At 45.1% G+C, this 15,786-nt stretch overlaps 1 protein-coding gene across 2 annotated transcripts in view; it reads right to left on the bottom strand.

Moving 5' to 3' along the window:
• Positions 1–15,786, bottom strand: part of dlg4a (discs, large homolog 4a (Drosophila)) — a 220,820-nt gene that overhangs the window by 81,172 nt on the left and 123,862 nt on the right. The window contains exon 1 of one of the 2 annotated variants that reach the window (XM_072692358.1): positions 14,673–14,816. The exons of the other annotated variant lie outside the window; for it this stretch is intronic. Within the exon in view, the coding sequence (XP_072548459.1) occupies positions 14,673–14,801 (129 nt within the window). The 5' untranslated portion in view covers positions 14,802–14,816. Of the gene's footprint in view, positions 1–14,672; positions 14,817–15,786 lie in introns of those variants that run through there. 2 annotated transcript variants of the gene reach the window in all.

Here is a 15,786-nt window from a genome sequence, read left to right as displayed (position 1 = left end):
TTAGACAGCATGGAGCCAATAGGGTCATGATGTTGATCTGCTCCAGAGAGTCCTATTCTATTGGCAGTACTTCTCTCTGTGACTGTGTGTGCATTTGCACATCTGTGTCAGCAATGCTTACAATAGCTAACTAATGCATTCATTAGAAGGGGTGTCCACAAATATTTGGACAGATCATGTAAGCAGACATTTGCTGCAGTCCCAGCTATGGCGTGGGTCAATCAGAGTGATATACGATAGCAGAGAGAGCGCGCGAGAGCGAGAGCGTGAGCGAGAGACACAGAGGGAATAAAAACTGCGTCAGCGATACACACTGAACTCAGATCAGTTCATACTGGTGTCGTAGCAGAGATACAGCTCCACTGCAAAATGTGATAGGCTGACGCTAAATGATAAATACAGGCCATACGCCAATCAGCCATAACATTAGTACCACTGCCAGGTGAATGAATAACATTGGTTTCAGTGGTCAGATCTGTTGTGGTGGCACCGGGTGGACCTACTCAGTATTAGGCAGGTGGTGCTAATGTTATGGCTGATTGGTGAATACTGCGTCTAATGTGGTTAAGAAGAAAGGAAGCTTACACCCCACCGTTAGCCCCCTTCAGCATGCATAAGCCATGACCAACACAATCAACACAGCAGCTTCAGGATCCTGCTGATGCTCCACTGACTGAACTGAACAGGGAGAAGGGCGTCTCCGTCATTCCCACTCCGGGCCGGAGCGCTGCTGCTGCTGCTGCACTATGGAGGTTTGGTGGTGGAGCTGCAGGAGGAGAACCTCTCTCCAGAACTGCTGTGTAACACTGCAGAACCCATAGAGTCATATTAGTGTAAAATCCTGTGGTATTACTCTGGGGATGATGATAAGGTGGGATGGTCATCATCTATCCAGCATCCTGACCTCACTAACGCTCTTGTCTCTGAATGCTATCAAACCCTCACAGCAATGCGCCCCCTCCAGAACCTAGTAGATAATCCTTCTTCTCTAGACAGTACAGACAGTTACTCCAACAAAAGCAGGATCAGCTCTTTAATACCCTTGATTTCAGAAGAAACAGTGTGAATGAGCAGGTGTCCCAATACTTTTGTCATTTTGGTGTATCAACGAAGCAGCTCTTGATAACAGCTTATTATTGTTCGGGAAAGACACTGAGCTATTGTAAAAGGAACAGATCCCAAGGAAGAACTGCAGAGAGACGTAGGAGGAACACAAACAGGGAGGGAGAGCGAGCGAGCGAGAGAGAGAGAGAGAGAGAGAGAGAGAGAGAGAGACAGAGAGACAGAGAGAGAGAGATATTGGAGGTTGCAGTCAACAGCAGCAGTCCACTGGATCACATTACACTGTGCCAGCATGAACACAGAGAGGAGGAGGAGGAGGAAGAGGAGATGAGGGTGGAAAGAAAGGGGAATGAAAAAATGAGAGAGGAGCACTGAAAAGAGGAGGAAAGGGAGCAGGAGAGGGAAAATACTGGGATTGGGAGAACAAGGTAATGCCGGAAAATTTCAATTGTCTGCAGGACACACCTCTCCTCACCTCATCCAGAGAGGACAGAGGCAGAGCGGGTGGTCATCCGGACCAGAACACCATCACATGTGTGTGTGGTGGGAGGGAGGGGGATACTGCAGCACAGCCTTGCAGTGTCAGCATGAACGAAAAAGCAGCATATACAATCAAACGACTCCAACCCCTCCACACCAAGTGTCCCAGTACCACACCAATCCCAGTACACCGGTCTCAGTATCACGTCAATCCCAGTAGCACACCAATACTGGTACCACATCAGTCCCAGTAAATCAGTCTTAGTACCATGCCAATCCGAGTACCACACCGATCTCACTGCAACACTAATCCCAGTATCACATCAATCCCAGTACCACACCAATACTGGAATCTCAGTAAATCATTCTTAGTACCATGCATATCTGAGTACCACACCAATCCCAGTACCACACCAATCCCAGTACCACACCAATCTCACTGCAACACCAATCCCAGTACCACACCGATCCCAGTACACGCCAATATCAGTACCACACCAATCCCAGTACACACCAATATCAGTACCACACCAATCCCAGTACACACAAATATCAGTACCACACTAATCCCAGTACACACCAATATCAGTACCACACCAATCCCAGTACACGCCAATCCCAGTACCACACCAATCCCAGTACACACCAATATCAGTACCACACCAATCCCAGTACACGCCAATCCCAGTACCACACCAATCCCAGTACACGCCAATCCCAGTACCACCCCAATCCCAGTACATGCCAATATCAGTACCACACCAATCCCAGTACACACCAATATTAGTACCACACCAATCCCAGTACCACGCCAATATCCCCACGATCACACCAATCTCAATACCGGTACCAAATCAATTCCAGTACCACGCCAATCCCAGTTCACGACAATATCAGTACAACACCAATCCCAGTACACGCCAATATCAGTACCACACCAATCCCAGTACCACGTCAATATCAGTACCACACCAATCCCAGTACACACCAATATCAGCACATCTATACCAGTACCACACCAATCCCAGTACACGCCAATATCAGTACCACACCAATACCAGTATACGCCAATATCCGTACCACACCAATCCCAGTACCACGCCAATATCAGTACCACACCAATCCCAGTACCACGCCAATATCAGTACCACGCCAATCCCAGTACATGCCAATACCAGCACCACACCAATACCAGTATACGCCAATATCCGTACCACACCAATCCCAGTACCACGCCAATATCAGTACCACCCCAATCCCAGTACCACGCCAATATCAGTACCACGCCAATCCCAGTATACGCCAATATCAGTACCACGCCAATCCCAGTATACGCCAATATCCGTACCACACCAATCCCCGTACCACGCCAATATCAGTACCACGCCAATCCCAGTACCATGCCAATATCAGTACCACACCAATCCCTGTACACGCCAATATCAGTACCACACCAATCCCAGTACAGGCCAATATTAGTACCACACCAATCCCAGTACCACGCCAATCCCAGTACACGCCAATATCAGTACCACACCAATCCCAGTACACGCCAATATCAGTACCACCAAAATCCCAGTACACGCCAATATCAGCACCACACCAATCCCAGTACACACCAATATCAGTACCACACCAATCCCAGTACACACCAATATCAGTACCACACCAATCCCAGTACCACGCCAATATCAGTACCACACCATCTCCAGTACACTCCAATATCAGTACCACACCAATTCCAGTACACGCCAATATCAGTACCACACCATCTCCAGTACACTCCAATATCAGTACCACACCAATTCCAGTACACGCCAATATCAGTACCACACCAATTCCAGTACACCCCAAATATAAGTACCACACCAATATCAGTACCACACCAATCCCAGTACACGCCAATATCAGTACCACACCAATTCCAGTACACGCCAATATCAGTACCACACCAATCCCAGTACCACGCCAATATCAGTACCACACCAATTCCAGTACCACGCCAATATCAGTACCACACCAATCCCAGTACCACGCCAATATCAGTACCACACCAATCCCAGTACCACGCCAATATCAGTACCACACCAATCCCAGTACCACGCCAATATCAGTACCACACCAATCCTAGTACACGCCATAATCAGTACCACACCAATCCCAGTACACACCAATATCAGTACCACACCAATCCCAGTACACATCAATATCAGTACCACACCAATTCCAGTACACGCCAATATCAGTACCACACCAATCCCAGTACCACGTCAATATCAGTACATGCCAATCCCAGTACACGCCAATCCCAGTACCACGCCAATCCTAGTACCACGCCAATCCCAGTCCACGCCAATATCAGTACACGCCAATCCCAGTACCACCCCAATCCCAGTACCACGCCAATCCCAGTACACTCCAAATATAAGTACCACACCAATATCAGTACCACACCAATCCCAGTACACGCCAATATCAGTACCACACCAATTCCAGTACATGCCAATATCAGTACCACACCAATCCCAGTATACGCCAATCCCAGTACACTCCAAATATAAGTACCACACCAATATCAGTACCACACCAATCCCAGTACACGCCAATATCAGTACCACACCAATTCAAGTACACGCCAATATCAGTACCACACCAATCCCAGTACATGCCAATATCAGTACCACACCAATCCCAGTACACACCAATATCAGTACCACACCAATCCCAGTACACGCCAATATCAGTACCACACCAATCCCAGTACCATGTCAATATCAGTACCACACCAATCCCAGTACACACCAATATCAGTACCACACCAATCCCAGTACACGCCAATATCAGTACCACACCAATCCCAGTACCACGCCAATATCAGTACCACACCAATCCCAGTACACACCAATATCAGTACCACACCAATCCCAGTACACACCAATATCAGTACCACACCAATTCTAGTACACGCCAATATCAGTACCACACCAATCCCAGTACACGCCAATATCAGTACCACACCAATCCCAGTACCACGTCAATATCAGTACCACACCAATCCCAGTACACACCAATATCAGTACCACACCAATCCCAGTACACACCAATATCAGTACCACACCAATTCCAGTACACGCCAATATCAGTACCACACCAATCCCAGTACACGCCAATATCAGTACCACACCAATCCCAGTACCACACCAATCCCAGTACACACCAATCCCAGTATCACACCAATCCCAGTACACCAATCTCAGCACCATGGCAATAATAGCGCAAAACTAATTGTCTCCCCACACACACAGACACACACACACAGACACACACACACACACACACACACATTTAATATTCAGACAAGGAAAGACACAAAAGACAGACACAATACTATGATTCAGTTTACACCATCAACACTAAAGGTAACACAAGCAGGAGTAGTGTGTGTGTGAGTGTGTGTGTGTGTGAGTGTGTGTGTGTGTGAGTGTGTGTGACAGATGTGTAAAGGTTACAGTATTAAGCGTTTCTCCGCTCACTCTAAGCTCTTAATAACTGAGCCATTTGTTCAGATGACCTCTCCGGCTCTACACACAGGCGGCCCACTGGTGTGAGCATGTGTGTGTGTGTGTGTGTGTGTGTGTGTGTGTGTGTGTGTGGTGTGTGTGTGCGTATGTGTGTGTGTGTTCATATGGGGTACTTGGATAAATGCCATGTTGGAGGAAATCTGTGGCAGATATGTGTCTATACACACACACACCTTAAATGTGCAAATAGGCTTCTAGACAGACTTACATAGATTCAGTGTGTGTGTGTGTGTGTGTGTGTGTGTGTTTGTGTGTGTGTGTGTGTGTGTGTGTGTGTGTGCCAATACTTCAAGGTTACCTGAACACTAATTGCCAGAGAAAAAATTCTAGAGCGGAAAAGGTACTTCACACACCACTGAACACACCCACACACACACAATCTGTCCAAATGTTTGTGGACACCCCTTCCACTATTGAAATAGATATAGATGTGCAAATGCACACAAACAGCTTTTCTAGTCCCTGTAGAGAAGTACTGCCAATACAATAGGACTCTCTGGAGCAGATCAACATCATGACCCTATTGGCTCCATGCTGCCTAATGCCAGGCGTGGACTAGAGGGGTATAAAGCCCCCCAGCATTGAGCACAGCAATGCTCCTCCTCCAAAATCTAGTAGAAAGCCTTCTTCCCTGGACAGTAGAGACAGTTCCTCCAACACCATGCTATTCATTTTAGAAGAAACAATGAACAAGCAGGTGTCCCAATACTTTTGTCAATTTAGTGTTATTGCATGACTGAGTAGGTCAGGACTGTTACCACTTTCGGGCTTTACGAGAATCGTGTGAACCAATCAAATCAGACAGCTCTTCTGGTAAGCTGAGAGTTCCTGACTGAACTGATCTGTTATTGATCAGTTATTGATCTGGATGCTGCAGGGCTGAGCGTATTGATCCTGCAGTCTTTAATAATTACTAAAGCTCAGGGTTTAGTCACACTTATATTAGCGCTGTTAACGCTGCGGAGAAACGGGGGAGTAGTCTCACACACACACACACACACACTCACTCACTCACACACTTGCATAATTATGAGTAAGTGCGAGGCAGTGACAACTGTACCAGCTGAGGCATCTTCCTTCCACACACACGACTCTCATGAGAGCCCCTCGAGGCTGGGTCTGTGTTCTACGCTGTCATTTCCTTTCTGCTCGCTCAGGGAATCACTAACACTAACGCAGCGACTCGGAAGGACGAGAACTTTGCTTCTCACTGTCTTCTGCTCTGCATCCGTCCATCATTGTCCCAAAGCACAGGACAGGAGGAGCCTTGAAAGTAACCACCAGCAAAATCTTCTGTCCATGACCAGTTATCTCCCTTTCAATAATCCCAACACATATACAGAAAGTACGTGCAATAACCACTTCATTAGAACCCCCTACTTTAGTGCTTCCTCACTGGCCACTTTATTAGAAACACCTTCTCTAGTGCTTCTACACTGGCCACTTTATTAGAAACACCTACCCTCCTGCTTCCTCACTGGCCATTTTATTAGAAACACCTATGCTAGTGCCCCCACTCATTGGCCACATTAATAGAAACACCTACTCTAGTGCCTATACACTGGTCACTTTATTAGAAACAGCCACCCTTCTGCTTCATCACTGGTCATTTTATTAGAAACACCTACTCTAGTGCTTCCTCACTGGCTACTTTATTAGAAACACCCATCCTTCTGCTTCCTCACTGACCACTTTATTAGAACCCCCTACTCTAGTGCTTCCTCATTGGCCACTTTATTAGAAACACCTTCTCTAGTGCTTCTATGCTGGCCATTTTATTAGAAACACCTACCCTCCTGCTTCCTCACTGGCCATTTTATTAGAAACACCTATGCTAGTGCCCCCACTCATTGGCCACATTAATAGAAACACCTACTCTAGTGCCTATACACTGGTCACTTTATTAGAAACAGCCACCCTTCTGCTTCATCACTGGTCATTTTATTAGAAACACCTACTCTAGTGCTTCCTCACTGGCCACTTTATTAGAAACACCTACTCTAGTGCTTCCTCACTGGCCACTTTATTAGAAACAGCCACCCTTCTGCTTCATCACTGACCACTTTATTAGAACCCCCTACTCTAGTGCTTCCTCACTGGCCACTTTATTAGAAACACCTTCTCTAGTGCTTCTACGCTGGCCATTTTATTAGAAACACCTACCCTCCTGCTTCCTCACTGGCCATTTTATTAGAAACACCTACTCTAGTGCTTCCTCACTGGCTACTTTATTAGAAACACCCATCCTTCTGCTTCCTCACTGACCACTTTATTAGAACCCCCTACTCTAGTGCTTCCTCACTGGCCACTTTATTAGAAACACCTTCTCTAGTGCTTCTACGCTGGCCATTTTATTAGAAACACCTACCCTCCTGCTTCCTCACTGGCCATTTTATTAGAAACACCTATGCTAGTGCCCCCACTCATTGGCCACATTAATAGAAACACCTACTCTAGTGCCTATACACTGGTCACTTTATTAGAAACAGCCACCCTTCTGCTTCATCACTGGTCATTTTATTAGAAACACCTACTCTAGTGCTTCCTCACTGGCCATTTTATTAGAAACACCTATTTTTCTGCTTCCTCACTGGCCACTTTATTAGAAACACCTACTTTTCTGCTTCCTCACTGGCCACTTTATTAGAAACACCTACCCTCCTGCTTCCTCACTGGCCATTTTATTAGAAACACCTATGCTAGTGCCCCCACTCATTGGCCACATTAATAGAAACACCTACTCTAGTGCCTATACACTGGTCACTTTATTAGAAACAGCCACCCTTCTGCTTCATCACTGGTCATTTTATTAGACACCTACTCTAGTGCTTCCTCACTGGCCATTTTATTAGAAACACCTACTTTTCTGCTTCCTCACTGGCCACTTTATTAGAAACACCTACTCTAGTGCTTCCACACTGGCCACATTATGAGAAACACCTACTTTTCTGCTTCCTCACTGGCCACTTTATTAGAAACACCTATGCTAGTGCCTCCACTCATTGGCCACATTAATAGAAACACCTACTCTAGTGCTTCCTCACTGGCCACATTATCAGAAACCCCTGGGATGAGTGCTGATAAAAAGGAGAAATGATGGATTATTCACTGAAGCTCTAGAGCAGAGCAGAGACGTGTGAACACACCTCCCACTGCACAAGACAAGCAGCCCACAATGCACTGAGAGAGAGAGAGACAGAGACAGAGACACAGCGAGAGACAAAGCGTCTCGATCACCTCGCCTCATCATTAATTATTAACAGATTTTTCCCCAGAACTCTTGATTCTGCACTTTCTCTCTCTCTCTCTCTCTCTCTCTCTCTCTCTCTCTCTCTGTCTCGCTCTCTCTCTGTCTCTCTCTCTCTCTCTCTCTCTCTCTCTCTCTCTGTCTCGCTCTCTCTCTGTCTCTCTCTCTCTCTCTCTCTCTGCATTGTTATAAACAGCTAGTCTCTCTCTTTGAGAAGTACAAAGAGATTAGTGTGTTCTGAGGGAGAGAGAGAGAGAGAGGGATTAGAGCAACGAGGAGAGCAATGTCTTTCAGAGTAAAGAGGGGATCAGAGGAGGAGAGGGGAAAATTACTGAGTACAGAGAGTGGGGACAAGCAGCAGTACACACACACACACACATCATTAGTGAATGAGGTACACACTGTGCACACAAGCCTTCTACCTGTGTTCCTACAAGTCACATAAACTGCCGAGTGATTCTCCTTCCTGCCTTCCTTCTGCTGTAAACGGAGACAACAGCCTGGTCCTACCACAGTTCTGACCTCCCTGATTGGCTGAGAGGTGTTCTATATCTCCCAATAACAGCACTCCAATCTCTGTAACTATCAGCCCACCTTACTTGCCTGTAACCTAGCAACGACCAGAAGCTACGTTTAAAATGATGGTTACAATTCTGTGGAAGCGAGATTAACTGAAAACACCATCATGATGTAATAATAGCCATCTATCTCTACATATCCCGTTATGATGTAATAATAGCCATCTATCTCTACATATCCCGTTATGATGTAATAATAGCTATCTCTACATATCCCGTTATGATGTAATAATAGCTATCTCTACATATCCCGTTATGATGTAATAATAGCCATCTATCTCTACATATCCCGTTATGATGTAATAATAGCTATCTCTACATATCCCGTTATGATGTAATAATAGCTATCTCTACATATCCCGTTATGATGTAATAATAGCTATCTCTACATATCCCGTTATGATGTAATAATAGCTATCTCTACATATCCCGTTGTGATGTAATAATAGCTATCTCTATACACCCCAGTATGATGTAATAATAGCTGTTTATCTCTATACATCCCGGTATGATGTAATAATAACCGTCTATCTCTATATATACCGGTATGATGTAATAACTGCTCTCTCTCTCTCTCTCTCTCTCTCTATATATATATATATATATATATATATATATATATATATATATATATATATATACACACTGTTATGACGTAATAACAGCTGTCTATCTCTATATATACCGTTGTGATGTAATAATTGCTCTCGCTCTCTCTCTCTCTCTCTCTATATATATATATATATGTATACAATGTTATGACAATAACAGCTGTCTATCTCTATATATACCGTTGTGATGTAATAATAGTGGTCTTTCTCTCTCTCTCTCTCTCTCTCTATATATATATATATATATATATATATATATATATATATATATACACCATTATGATATAATAATAGCCGTCTCTCTATATTTACTGTTATGATATAATAATAGCCGTGTCTCTCTATGTACCAAGATGAGGTAATAATAGCCATCTCTGTAATAATCATCTATCTATACCATGATGATGTAATAGGCCTATTTCTCTATACTATTGTGATGTTATGACAGCCACTTCTCTATACACATCATTATGATATAATAGCCATCTCTCTATATATACTGTTATGATGTAATAATAGCCATCTATCTCTATATATACTGTTATGATGTAATAATAGCCGTCTATCTCTATATATACCGTTGTGATGTAATAATTGCTTTTTCTCTCTCTCTCTCTCTCTCTCTATATATATATATATATATATACACCATTATGATATAATAATAGCCGTGTCTCTATATGTACCAAGATGAGGTAATAATCTCTGTAATAATCATCTATCTATACCATGATGATGTAATAGGCCTATTTCTCTATACTATTGTGATGTTATGACAGCCACTTCTCTATACACATCATTATGATGTAATAGTAGCTGTCTCCCTTTATGACATTATGATGTAATAAGTCTTCCCACACCTTACCTTTATGATGTAATTATAGTGTCCTGCTATAGCATGATGATGTAATAAGAGCTGTATCGCTCTCTGGGATTACGCTGTAATAAGGCGTATGAGGAGGGAAGTGACACCTATAAGACAGTGAGAGAGTGAAGTAACAGGAGCTGAGCTGTCTCTCTCTCTCTCTCTCTCTGCTCCTGCAGTAAAGGGGGTTAACAGACTACAGCGGCCCGTCGGCCCGGAGCAGCTCAGGGTTTTGGGAATGTGCTGAAGGACGCTCAGACAGCCTTCGCCTGGGATCGAACCCCTGACCTCGAGGTACGGCCAGGACCTTCAGTCTGGTGTCCAGCATCACTGTGTATTCCCGCCTGTACTCTCAGGCTCTCATGGACGTCACAACAGAATGCATTTCACCAGGCCAGTGCTGTGTTTTAATTTCCACTAAATGGACAAAAGTATTGGGACACCTGCTCATTCACTGTGTCTTCTGAAGTCAAGAGTATTAAAAGAGTCAACCCTGCTTTTGTTGGAGTAACTGTCTCTACTGTCCAGAGAAGAAGACTTTCTACAAGATTTTAAATGATGGATCATTGCTGTGAGGATTTGATTGCATTGAGCAACAAGAGCGTTAGTGAAGTCAGGATGTTGGATAGATGATCACCTCATCATCCTCAACTCCCCAACTCATCCCAAAGGTACAGAATGGAGCTCCACCACCATCATTCCAGAGAACTCAAGCCCACGCCTGTCATTAGACTGTTATGAACATGCATTCCTGGACAAGCTGAGAGATAAGCTGAGTGTTTGTGGAGTCTATTGCAGAATTGCAGGTTCAGGTGAACTGAAACACTACTGGAAGTTCAATTAGAGCATGTGTGTAGGATGTCACTGTTGTCACTGCTCAGTGGTTTAACCAATACAGACCTATAATAGTAGCGTATCAGTACAGCACATAAGGAGATACAGCACAGTGAGCATCACCTACCAAAACTAGCCAAACTAAAAGTAGTCACTCTATTAAACCAGCTAAATAAAGCTGGGCCTTGAGCTACGGCACGTTCACAGGTGCTCACAAGCAGCAGTAGTCTATTTACAACATGCTGGGACTGCCTGGCATCTTAATATGGCATCATTCACAGTTAGCCTACTAACATCACTCAAGGCAATGCTAAATAATACTTAGGAGTGATTGGACACACACAACAAACTCAACAACTGAGCAGCTGGAAATCTCGCAACCCTATCTCTCTCTGCTACTGAGGTAATGGCAGCAGCAGAGCTGGTTACCTGTCCCTATTGCTTCTGATTGGGTGAAAGGCAATGAGCAATCTGATGGGGGTGCTCTGCCGGCCTTTTGCACAGAATGCTCCAATCCCATATGTGGGACCGTACCAACCAGGGACCAGCCCAGCACGTCCCACTGGTAGTAACACACTTGCAAAAGGGTCCAAACTGTAGTTTATGACAAATTTCACATCTATGGTTGGTCAGATTGGTCAGGATAAGAGCAAAAACAGCCCTCCAGCAGCTAACGTATCACTGGAAATGCACAAGCAACACAATCTCAGGTGCAACCTGCTCTCGGGCACCAACACGTCCATGTCAGCCATGTGTGTGAGGATCGTTACAGCTCATGCTCTCAGACAGCCAGTCTCAGATTACTCTGTAACTCAATATATATAGAAATAGAAGTTCCAGGACGGGCTGATATGAGTAGGGGACTGGATCCTATAGAATAAGAAAAGTAATACGAGTCCGCACAGCATGCACTGCATGGACAAAAGTATTGGGACGCATATTTATTCATCCTGCTTTTCTTGCAGGAGCTGTCTCTCCTGTCCAGGGATAATGATCACCACCCAAAAGTATTGGGATCATAATTTCAGAGAAAAACAATCCTTCCACTGCACCACAGCTCGATGCTGGGGGGCTTTATACCCCTCTATCCCACGCCTGGCATTACTAGGCAGCATGGTGCCAATAGGTTCATGATGTTTATCTGCTCCAGAGGGTCCTATTCTAGCTGAATTCTAATGCATTCATTAGAAGGGGTGTCCACAAACTTCTGGACGTGCGTGTGTTACAAACATTGAAAGCACACTGTATGGATATGCTACCTAAAACCTGTGCTCTGTGTGTGTGTGTGTTTGTGTGTGTGTGTGTGTGTGTGTGTGTTTATGTGTATGTTTATGAGTGTGTGAAGGTGTGTGTGTGTGTGTCAGTCCTTCTCCGTCTCCGTCCCAAGGTCATCATCTCATCGCAATGCTGATGGTACAGTATCGGCTTGTCCAGAAAATGACTCAGACGCACAAAGATGGAGCATCCCGAAGCCCTGCTAGCTGCTTTAACCCTGTGTGGTCCCACCAGTGGGATCTGCTGTGGTCATCCCTGGTCAGTACAGTCCCACCCATGGGATTCAAACTCCTGACCACCAGCTTTAATTCCAGTGGTTCATCAAATCTATGGTCATATGGTCATATGGTCATAGGACACCCTATACACCCTATAAAGACGCAAGACTCAACTGGCCAAAGCTCACTGCTCCAGGAGTCCTGGTCTTGGTCTAGGTGTTCTCTGGAGAACCTTAGTCTTGCTCTGATGGTAGAGGTGAGGTCTATCTGCTACCATGACAACCTTCAAGAGTCTTCTTGTTGGAGTGGTTCTGCTGTTGGTCTGATCTTGCTGGGACGGGCTGATCTGGTCATGTTGGTCAGCTGTTCCTTTTGTAAATAATTTAGCGGACGGTGGAACAGCGTCTGATCTCTAACTGTTCTGAGATCTGTTTAAACCCTGAGATCTGTTGATCTTCTTCACCCCTCACTCACTTCAACCATCAAGATCAGACCAGACTAAACGTCTGAGGTTTAAATAAGACACTAAGACTCCTCCTCTCCTCCATCTCTCAGTGTTGATCACATGAAGATCAAACATCCAGATTTCTTTCGTTTAAAAAGACAAAGCGTTTCACTACTCCACTACTACTCCATCTCCTGCTACACTACACCACCCCCTCCTCCACTGCACCATCTCCTCTTCCACAACACAACCACCTCCTCTACTATACCCTCTCCTCCGATACTACCCCATCTCATACTCTACTACACCATCTTCTATTCTACTACACCATCTTATCTAATACTACACCATCTTCTGCTCCAATACACCACCCCATCCCCCATTCTACCTCCACTGCACCATCTCCACTTCCACAACCCTCTCCTCTACTACACCATCTCCTGCAATACTACCCCATCTCCGACACAACTACACCATCTACTCTAATACTACACCATCTCCTACTCTACTACACCATCTCCTCCAATACTACCCCATCTCCAATTCTACTACACCATCTCCTCCAATACTACCCCATCTCCAATTCTACTACACCATCTCCTCCAATACTACCCCATCTCCTACTCTACTACACCATCTCCTCCAATACTACCCCATCTCCTATTCTACTACACCATCTCCTCCAATACTACCCCATCTCCTACTCTACTAAACCATCTCCTCCGATACTACCTCATCCCCTACTCTACTACACCTCTACCCATCTCATTCAATACTTCCCCATCACCTTCCATTCTACCCCATCACCTTCAATCCTACCCATTAACTTCAATACTTTCCCATCACCTTCCATTCTACCCCATCTCCTTCAACCCTACCCATCACCTTCCATTCTACCCATCTCCATCAAGCCTACCCACCTCCTTCAATCCTACCCACCTCCTTCCATTCTACCCACCTCCTTCAATCCTACCCACCTCCTTCAATCCTACCCACATCCCTCAATCCTACCCATCTCCTCTTCTTCTACAGTACCTTCTCTACTATCCCATCTCCTCCTCTGTTACCCAGACTTATAAAAGGTAGAATTGTAAGATCATGTAAATGTATCCAATTAAAATGAATAAATTACTAATAAAGAGTCTCTGCTCTCTATCTGCCCTGATTTACCCCAGTCCACCACCCAGAAACAGCCACAATCTACATTAGGGTATACGCACAGTCAGCAGATGTGTACATGCTATCCACCATTTCTCTCTCTCTCTCTCTCTCTCTCTCTCTCTCTCACACACACACACAAACACACACACACACAGTCTCCATTCATCATCTCCGGCTGTGTGTTTCTCTCCGCTGCTCTCCTCCAGTATAGCCTCATTTGCTTTGAATAGCTGAACCCTGAATTCTCCATATGGCTAAGCCCAGATCACGCCAGCCTGCCAAACATACACACACACACACACACACCGGGCTCACCTTGCAGCCGAACATTAGCGAGAGAGTCCTGTTGCTGCATATTAGTTTGCACTGGCACATCACCGGAGAAAAGCACTTCATGTTCTTCAGGTTCCTCCATGGTGGAGACATCATCTTATCCACAGCCATGGGAGACGAGTCCAGATCCGGAGAGGCGCGAGATTACACCGCAAGGTTACTTACACACACACACACACACACACACACACACTCACTCACACACCCACACACAAACCTCTGCTCATCCTTAAAGGGGAAACGTCCTGAAGGCAACAGAACCATCCAGATCAGTGTTGCCCCAACCAGAGTCAACCAGCATTGATTAAAATATCCCTCTGTGTGTGTGAGGGGGAGTGTGTGGGAGTGTATGTGTGTGTGTGTGTGTGTGTGTGAATGCATGCCGCTATACAATCCCTCCCCCTCTCTCCATCTCTCTCTCTCTTTCTCCCTTGCTCGCTCACTCACTCACTCAGAAAAACGCTGCGTTAAGGAAGGTGAAGACTGAAGCTTCAGGCCTGTGTTGTTAAGCTAGAGCCAGCAGTTTACCATCAGCAACGCAGCCTAACGCTACCAAGCACCCTGTGGGTACCACACACTGACTGCCGGTGTCTGTAAACTCCACTGCGCGGTGTGTGTATGTGTGTGTGGGTAGATCTGGGTTTGCATTTGGCGCCCCCTGCCAGCCAAACTGTGCAGGAGCTATCCATGGTGCTGAAAGGTAAACGCAGGTAATTCAGGAATTCATTCATTCTTAAATACATACTAAATACTTTTACCTAACACAACTGTCACATAATACCTAACACACTGTCCCATAATACCAAACACAACTGTCCCATAATACCATACACACTATCCCATAATACCTAACACAACTGCCCCATAATACCTAACACACTGTCCCATAATACCAAACACAACTGTCCCATAATACCTAACACACTATCCCATAATACCTAACACAACTGCCCCATAATACCTAACACACTGTCCCATAATACCAAACACAACTGTCCCATAATACCTAACACACTGTCCCATAATACCTAACACACTATCCCATAATACCTAACACACTGTCCCATAATACCTAACACAACTGTCCCATAACTAA

This window comes from Salminus brasiliensis, chromosome 1, assembly GCF_030463535.1.
Source record: "Salminus brasiliensis chromosome 1, fSalBra1.hap2, whole genome shotgun sequence".
NCBI lineage: Eukaryota > Metazoa > Chordata > Actinopteri > Characiformes > Bryconidae > Salminus > Salminus brasiliensis.
This window is presented reverse-complemented; position numbering and strand designations above follow the sequence as displayed.